Here is a 9,364-nt window from a genome sequence, read left to right as displayed (position 1 = left end):
AGACTCGGTGGGACACGGTGGGACATGGTGGGACAGGGTAAGACACGGTGGGACAGGGTAAGACACGGTGGGACAGGGTGAGACGGTAAAAAGTCAGTATTTCATAAAAAGTCGTAAAATGTCATTGTACAGTATGTTGTAAAAAGAATATATACAGCGGGTAAAATAAGTATTGAACACGTCACCATTTTTCTCAGTAAATATATTTCTAAAGGTGCTATTGACATGAAGTTTTCACCAGATGTCGGTAACAACCCAAGTAATCCATACATACAAAGACAACCAAACAAATAAGTTCAGAAATTAAGTTAAATGGTGACGTGTTCAATACTTACTTTACCCGTTGTATATACATGTATTTATGTATATATATATATATATATATATATGATATATGTAGATACATAGACAACACAACTGTGCAGCATGTTGTTTGTCGAATTTAGCTGAGTTTAAACCAAGCCTACATTCATTAGTCACATTAAAGCATTTCAACATTTATCTGCATCAAACGTGTTGGACCTGACTTCATCAGAGGCTTCTTCTTCTTCTTCTTCTTCTGCTGCTGCAGGCAGGAGGTCTTCATCAGTTGACGGACAGATCCCCCCACCCCCCCCACCCCGGGTGTCGCCCTGCGTCATGGCCTCTGTCCTTGGCCCTCAGCTGACATCAGCAGAGTTAATCTGTTCATCTGATCTGATTAACGCTGTTTATCTGCTCATCTGTTAACCACCAGCACACACTGTAAAGTACTACAAGACATTGTCAAACACTGTAAGAAACTGTAATATACCTGTACATACCCCTGTGTATACGCCTGTGTTCTACACGTCCAGAAACAAGGTTGATAATAAAGACGAGTCAGACAGTTTAGATTCAGTCACAATCTCTTTATAGTTTTTTTCTTACACAGTGGAGCGACTACAAGCTCCAACCAACAACAACTGGCTGCAAACATCACAACTCTCCTTTCACCAAAAAAAGAAAAAAAAGAAAAATACAAATATTACAACGTGTAACTGAAGACAGAATTCTCTGTAGACTGACCCTTTAATCACTATACAGTCGTCCTGACTATCTCTCATCTGTGTGTCTTGTGAGTACAAAAATGCTCCGACGGGGAACCAGACGGCCATGAGGTTATAGATGTTACAGATGTTACAGAGGTTACAGATGTTACAGAGGTTAGAGTACGTTCATTCAAATGATGGAACTGAAGCTGTGATCTTTAATCTTTAGTAAAGCCAGTTTAGAAGACGTGTGCTGGACATTAAATCTGTTTGAACGATGTGTCCAAGTAGTATTCAAGGAAGAAGCTGCATGAATCTTACTTGCTGCGTATATTGTACCTTTACATACAGAGCCATTCTTCTGCGTTTACCTGCTGGTCAGGAGTGGTACTGCTAAAGTTACAGCAGCTGATAACGATACGTTCACTGGTGTCGGAAGAATCCCTCAAACTGTGAACTATGAGGTGGAAGCTTTCTGCTGGACCAAAGGTTAGTATCACTCCCAGACCTGATCACACTGATCGGTCGGGCTCCTGTGCAGACTGGCGTCTTTGAGGCCTGATGGTGTCTGAAAGGAAGCATTAATGGGGAGGGGGGGTTATTTAATATATTTATGTAATTTAATTTTAAATTCCAACCCAGAAGTTTTATTTACAGCAACAGGTTTCTGTTCCTCCTGTTTAAAAATAAACTCTGATCACCATATTTACACAATGGAAAATATCACCACAGCAACTTTAAGTGTGTGTGCGTGTGTGTGTGTGTGTGTGGTATTTTGACACATGTATGATGGTGTATGTACAGACGGAAAAAGCCTCTCCTCTCTTGCTCCCTGTGTGGAGGAGAGGCAGGCAGAGGTGTGTGTGGGGGAGGGGCCTCAGTCCTTTGTGGGGGCGGGGCTCTCAGTTGGCAGCCTCAGGTGCGTCCCCGCCCTCCACCACCTGGTTGGTCTTCCCCAGCGTCTTCAGCTTGGCGAGCAGATCCCCGAACGTCTCCTTCACTCCTTTCTCCAGCAGCCAGCCGTCGCTCTCACACTCCGGGTTCTCCGGGTCCTCCATCGTCTCCAGAGCCGTGGTCAGGTACTTCAACCCGGCCATGTCCACCGACTGAAACCCACACAGAGACCGGGCTCAGCAAACATCATAACATATACATACATACGTATAAATATATATAAGGAACATCAGCAGAGGAACATCAGATGAGGAACATCAGCAGAGGAACATCGGCTGAGGAACATCTGCAGAGGAACATCAGCAGAGGAACATCAGCTGAGGAACATCTGCAGAGGAACATCAGCTGAGGAACATCAGCTGAGGAACATCAGCAGAGGAACATCAGCTGAGGAACATCAGCAGAGGAACATCAGCTGAGGAACATCAGCAGAGGAACATCAGCAGAGGAACATCAGGCTGGACTCACTGACGGTTCAGTGTCCATGTGACCTCATGGGGTTCTAGTTCTCCCTGACATCATTAGGTGGATCCCAGAACCTGATGATTGGACTGGACGGTTCCTCTAAATACCAGGAGATGAGACTCAGAATCAGTACTCAACAGTTTAACAGCTGTGGAGCTTCAAAGTTCTGCAACAAGTACTACTTTAAACAGGATTCCCCAAAGATATCTCTTAATAATAATAGAAAAACATATCGATTATATATATCTTTAAATAACTAGTTCATTACCTTTATAATTATAATAATAATAATAATAATAATAATATTTATTATTATTATTATTATTATCCATCCATCTTCCGTAACCGCTTATCCAGTTAAGGGTCGCGGGGGTGCTGGAGCCGATCCCAGCTGTCAATGGGCGAAGGCAGGGTTCACCCTGGACAGGTCTCACCTGGACAGGGTTCACCTGGACAGGGTTCACCTGGACAGGTCGCCAGCCTATCACAGGGCTGACAAACAACCACTCACACTCACATCCACACCTACGGGCAATTTTAGAGTCATCAATTAACCTAAGCTGCATGTCTTTGGACTGTGGGAGGAAGCCGGAGAACCCGGAGAGAACCCACGCTGACACGGGGAGAACATGCAAACTCCTCACAGAAGGTTGTCCAGCCCGGGAATTGAACCCGGGCCCCTCTTGCTGTGAGACGACAGTGCTAACCACTACACCACCGTGCAGCCCATTATTATTATTATTATTATTATTATTATTATTATTATTATTTATTATTATTATTATTATTATTATTATTATTATTATTATTATTATTATTATTATCTTAGTATTTGCATACTTTAGTATTTGATCAATCCATATGTTTTAAAATACTGCTCCCTGATTGTTTTTAAAGGTTTTTCTAGTTTTGAAGAGGACTTTGGGGGAAACAGAGACCTGAATGTGTTCATTGCCTCGTTGGTTGGTTGGATGTATCTGTCGTGTGATTGGTCGCTGACTGGTCACACACTGAAGGGAATGAAACAGATCTGAGAGCAGCAACATCAGTAACGTTCCTCAAACGTGTGATCAGTTCACCATGTTGTTCTTAAACCGCCGTGGCGCTTCAGGTCAAACCTGTTGTTTTGACCCACATAAGGAATCACTCTTCACTCTCAGGAACTGTCCCTCATCCTGATCTTCCCAGAATGCAACCTGTTGCCGCCGCAGGCAGATTAACCCCCCAGAATAGTTCCTGATCCTCCGTGAGCCTGACCGCCGCTCGCCAGTTTAACACGCCACCCCTTCCTCACCTGAGTCAGCTGAGACATGAAGAACTCTGCTTCTGTGAAATACTGATGTTAGATTCACGACTTCAAGAGGAAGTGAAGCTTCATCTGAAAACCAGAGTTAAACCAGAAACCCTCAAACAAGACCTTCATCTCTCTCTGTCTCTCTGTCTCTCTCTCTATGTCTGTCTCTCTCTCTCTCTGTCTCTCTCTCTCTCACTGTCTCTCTCTCTTTCTCTATGTCTGTCTCTCTCTCTCTCTCTGTCTCTCTCTCACTTATGTTCATCATGAGCAGCAGCTTGTACATCTCTAATGCTAATCACTTGCTAATCAATTACACTGTTAACCTGGTGCATTAGAGGTCGCTTCAGTGAATGAACTGCAGGTGTGCTGTGATTATCTAGTTTGAACTCGGAAGATTAAGAAGAATTTATCCTGCGTTCACCTGCAGGAGAAAGTTTTCTAAGATACAAAGAGCATCTTTTACATGAGGCTCTGCTGAATCGTCCAACCGCTCCACCGCCGCCCTTCCTGCTCAATCAAAATCTTCTACTATATGACATCAGCAAAAAACAGGAATGTAATGAACAAAGAGTGTTCTCTGTTTCTGTGTTTCAGTTTAAAAAGAAATTCAAATATCCTACTTCAGAGAAGAAGAAAGTTAGAACGCAACAGTCATCTCATTGACTTTGACTGTGAGTGTGACTGTCAATGTGAGAGTGATTGTGAGTGTGAGTGTGACTGAGTATGAGTGTGACTGTGAGTATGACTGAGTGTGAGTGTGAGCATGACTGTGAGTGTGACTGTGAGTGTGACTGTGAGTATGACTGTGAGTGTGACTGTGAGTGTGAGTGTGAGTATGACTGTGAGTGTGACTGTGAGTGTGACTGTGAGTATGACTGTCACTGTGAGTGGGAGTGAGTGAGTGAGTGAGTGAGTGAGTGAGTGAGTGAGTGAGTGAGTGAGTGTAAGTGTGAGTGTGAGTGTGACTGTGAGTATGACTGTGAGTGTGAGTGTGAGTGTGACTGAGTGAGTGTGACTGTGAGTATGACTGAGTGTGATTGTGAGTGAGAGTGAGAGTGAGAGTGAGTGAGTGAGTGAGTGAGTGAGTGAGTGAGTGAGTGAGTGAGTGAGTGTGAGTGTGAGTGTGAGTGTGAGTGTGATTGTGACTGAGTGTGGCTGTGAGTGTGTGTGAGTGTGAGTGTGAGTGTGAGTGGGATAGTGAGTGTGAGTGAGAGTGAGTGAGTGAGTGAGTGAGTGAGTGAGTGAGTGAGTGAGTGTGACTGTGACTGTGACTGTGAGTATGACTGAGTGTGAGTGTGAGTGGGATTGTGAGTGTGACTGTGACTGAGTGTGACTGTGACTGTGAGTGAGTGAGTGTGACTGTGACTGTGTGTGAGTGTGACTGTGAGTGTGATTGTGAGTGTGACTGTGACTGTGAGTATGACTGTGAGTGTGAGTGAGTGTGAGTGAGAGTGAGTGAGTGTGTGACTGTGAGTGTGTTAGTGTGAGTGTGACTGTGACTGTGAGTGTGACTGTGGGTGTGAGTGTGACTGTGAGTGGGAGTGAGTGAGTGAGTGAGTGAGTGAGTGTAAGTGTGAATGTGAGTGTGACTGTGAGTATGACTGAGTGTGAGTGTGACTGTGATTGAGTGTGACTGAGTGTGACTGTGACTGAGTGACTGTCAGTGTGACTGTGAGTATGACTGTGGGTGTCAGTGTGAGTGTGAGTGTGATTGTGAGTGTGAGTGTGACTGTGACTGAGTGTGAGTGTGAGTGTGAGTGTGAGTGTGACAGTCACTGTGACTGTGAGTGTGAGTGTGACTGTGAGTGTGACTGTGAGTGTGACTGAGTGTGACTGTGAGTGTGACTGTGAGTGTGACTGTGAGTGTGACTGAGTGTGACTGTGAGTTAGAGTGAGAGTGAGTGAGTGAGTGAGTGTGAGTGTGACTGTGACTGAGTGTGACTGTGAGTGTGTGTGAGTGAGTGTGACTGTCACTGTGACTGTGAGTGTGACTGTGAGTGTGACTGTGGGTGTGAGTGTGACTGTGTGTGTGAGTGTGACTGAGTGTGAATGTGAGTGTGACTGTGACTGAGTGTAAGTGTGAGTGTGACTGACTGAATGTGAGTGTGACTGTGAGTATGATTGAGTGTGAGTGTGATTGTGAGTGTGAGTGTGAGTGAGAGTGTGACTGTGACTGAGTGTGACTGTGAGTGTGTGTGAGTGTGACTGTGAGTATGACTGTGAGTGTGAGTGTGAGTGTGACTGTGAGTATGACTGAAAATGTGAGTGTGAGTGTGAGTGTGAGTGAGAGTGAGTGAGTGAGTGTGAGTGTCACTGTAACTGTGACTGTGAGTGTGACTGTGAGTGTGACTGTGGGTGTGAGTGTGACTGAGTGTGAGTGTGAGTGTGACTGTGACTGGGACTGGGAGTGGGAGTGAGTGAGTGAGTGAGTGAGTATGAGTGTGACAGTCACTGTGACTGTGAGTGTGACTGTGAGTGTGACTGATTGTGAGTGTGAGTGTCAGTGTCAGTGTGACTGTGAGTGGGAGTGAGTGAGTGAGTGAGTGAGTGAGTGTGACTGTGGCTGTGAGTGTGAGTGTGAGTGTGAGTGAGTGAGTGTGAGTGTGAGTGTGACTGTGACTGTGACTGAGTGTGAGTGTGACTGTGAGTGAGAGTGAGTGAGTGAGTGAATGTGAGTGTGAGTGTGACTGAGTGTGAATGTGAGTGTGACTGTGACTGAGACTGAGTGGAAGTATGAGTGTGACTGTGAGTGGGAGTGAGTGAGTGAGTGAGTGAGTGAGTGAGTGAGTGTGAGTGTGACTGTGACTGTGACTGAGTGTGAGTGTGAGTGTGAGTGAGTGAGTGTAAGTGTGAGTGAGTGTGACTGTGAGTATGACTGTGGGTGTGAGTGACTGAGTGTGAGTGTTACTGTGGGTATGACTGAGTGTGAGTGTGACTGTGATTGTGATTGTGAGTGTGAGTGTGAGTGTGAGTGAGAGTGTGACTGTGACTGAGTGTGACTGTGACTGTGTGAGTGACTGTGAGTATGACTGTTGTGAGTGTGACTGTGACTGTGACTGTATGACTGAAAATGTGAGTGTTAGTGTGAGTGTGATTGTGAGTGTGAGTGTGAGTGTGAGTGTGAGTGAGTGAGTGAGTGTGAGTGTGAGTGTGACTGTGAGTGTGTGTGAGTGTGAGTGAGTGAGTGTGAGTGTGAGTGAGTGTGAGTGTGACTGACTGTGAGTGAGTGTGAGTGTGAGTGTGAGTGAGTGAGTGTGAGTGTGAGTGTGAGTGTGACTGTGAGTATGACTGAGTGTCAGTGTGACTGTGACTGTGAGTGTGACTGAGTGTGAGTGACTGAGTGACTGTGAGTGTGAGTGTGACTGTGAGTATGACTGTGAGTGTGAGTGTGAGTGTGACTGTGAGTGTGAGTGTGACTGTGACTGTGAGTGAGTGTGAGTGTGTGTGAGTGTGAGTGTGACTGTGAGTGTGACTGTGACTGTGACTGTGAGTGTGACTGTGAGTGTGACTGTGTGAGTGAGTGAGTGTGAGTGACTGTGAGTGTGACTGTGAGTGTGACTGTGAGTGTGACTGTGAGTGTGAGTGAGTGTGAAGTGTGAGTGTGAGTGTGAGTGAGTGAGTGAGTGTGAGTGTGACTGTGAGTGACTGTGAGTGTGAGTGTGAGTGTGAGTGTGAGTGTGAGTGTGACTGTGAGTGTGACTGTGAGTGTGAGTGTGACTGTGACTGAGTGTGACTGAGTGTGAGTGTGAGTGTGACTGTGACTGTGAGTGTGACTGTGTGAGTGAGTGTGACTGTGAGTGTGAGTGTGACTGTGAGTGAGTGTGAGTGTGAGTGAGAGTGAGTGAGTGAGTGTGAGTGTGAGTGTGACTGTGACTGAGTGTGACTGTGAGTTGACTGTGTGAGTGAGTGTGACTGTGAGTGTGACTGTGAGTGTGAGTGTGAGTGTGACTGTGAGTGTGACTGTGACTGTGTGAGTGTGACTGTGAGTGTGATTGAGTGTGAGTGTGATTGTGAGTGTGAGTGTGAGTGTGAGTGTGAGTGTGAGTGTGACTGTGACTGTGTGACTGTGAGTGTGAGTGTGAGTGTGAGTGAGTGTGAGTGTGACTGTGTGACTGTGAGTGTGACTGTGAGTGTGAGTGTGAGTGTGAGTGTGATTGTGAGTGTGAGTGTGAGTGAGAGTGTGAGTGAGTGTGAGTGTGAGTGTGAGTGTGAGTGAGAGTGAGTGAGTGAGTGAGTGTGAGTGTGACTGAGTGTGACTGTGACTGAGTGTGACTGAGTGTGAGTGTGACTGTGAGTGACTGTGAGTGTGACTGTGAGTGTGAGTGACTGTGAGTGTGAGTGTGAGTGTGATGAGTGTGACTGTGAGTGTGTGTGAGTGTGAGTGTGAGTGTGTGTGAGTGTGAGTGAGTGTGAGTGTGAGTGTGTGAGTGTGATTGTGAGTGTGAGTGTGGCTGTGAGTGTGAGTGTGAGTTGTGAGTGAGTGAGTGTGAGTGTGAGTGTGACTGTGAGTGTGAGTGTGAGTGTGACTGTGACTGTGACTGTGAGTGTGAGTGAGTGTAGTGTGATTGAGTGAGTGTGAGTGTGAGTGTGAGTGTGAGTGTGAGTGCTGTGAGTGTGACTGTGACTGACTGTGTGAGTGATTGAAAATGTGAGTGTGAGTGTGAGTGTGATTGTGAGTGTGAGTGAGTGAGTGAGTGAGAGTGAGTGTGAGTGTGAGTGTGACTGTGAGTGTGACTGTGAGTGTGACTGTGAGTGTGACTGTGTGAGTGTGAGTGTGACTGTGAGTGTGACTGAGTGTGAGTGTGAGTGAGTGAGTGTGAATGAATGTGAATGTGAGTGTGACTGTGAGTATGACTGAGTGTGACTGTGACTGTGATGAGTGTGACTGAGTGTGACTGTGACTGTGAGTGACTGTGAGTGTGACTGTGAGTGTGACTGTGAGTGTGAGTGTGAGTGTGAGTGTGATGAGTGTGTGAGTGTGACTGAGTGTGACTGTGAGTGTGAGTGTGAGTGTGAGTGTGACTGTGAGTATGACTGTGAGTGAGTGTGACTGTGACTGAGTGTGAGTGTGAGTGTGAGTGTGAGTGTGAGTGTGAGTGTGACAGTGACTGTGACTGTGAGTGTGACTGTGAGTGTGACTGTGAGTGTGAGTGTGAGTGTGACAGTGACTGTGAGTGTGAGTGTGACTGTGAGTGAGTGAGTGAGTGAGTGTGACTGTGAGTGTGACTGTGACTGTGTGAGTGAGTGTGAGTGTGAGTGAGAGTGAGTGAGTGAGTGTGAGTGTGAGTGTGAGTGAGAGTGTGAGTGTGAGTGAGTGAGTGAGTGTGAGTGAGTGAGTGTGAGTGAGTGAGTGAGTGAGTGTGAGTGTGAGTGTGAGTGAGTGAGTGTGACTGTGAGTGTGAGTGTGAGTGTGACTGTGTGACTGTGACTGTGAGTGTGAGTGTGAGTGTAGTGAGTGTGAGTGTGACTGTGAGTGAGTGTGAGTGTGAGTGTGACTGAGTGTGAGTGTGACTGTGAGTATGACTGAGTGTCAGTGTGAGTGTGACTGTGAGTGGGAGTGAGTGAGTGTAAGTGTGAGTGTGAGTGTGAAGTGTAAGTGTGAGTGTGAGTGTAAGTGTAAGTGTGAGTGTGAGTGTGACTG

At 46.2% G+C, this 9,364-nt stretch overlaps 1 protein-coding gene across 1 annotated transcript in view; it reads right to left on the bottom strand.

Moving 5' to 3' along the window:
• Positions 1 to 1,912: 1,912 nt before the first annotated feature.
• prph2b (peripherin 2b (retinal degeneration, slow)) overlaps positions 1,913 to 9,364 on the bottom strand; it is a 14,629-nt gene continuing 7,177 nt past the window's right edge. Inside the window, exon 3 of the mRNA XM_054600698.1 lies at positions 1,913 to 2,116. Coding sequence (XP_054456673.1) covers positions 1,913 to 2,116 — 204 coding nt within the window. The remainder of the gene's footprint in view (positions 2,117 to 9,364) is intronic.

Source organism: Anoplopoma fimbria, chromosome 6 (assembly GCF_027596085.1).
Source record: "Anoplopoma fimbria isolate UVic2021 breed Golden Eagle Sablefish chromosome 6, Afim_UVic_2022, whole genome shotgun sequence".
In the NCBI taxonomy this organism is placed as follows: domain Eukaryota; kingdom Metazoa; phylum Chordata; class Actinopteri; order Perciformes; family Anoplopomatidae; genus Anoplopoma; species Anoplopoma fimbria.
This window is presented reverse-complemented; position numbering and strand designations above follow the sequence as displayed.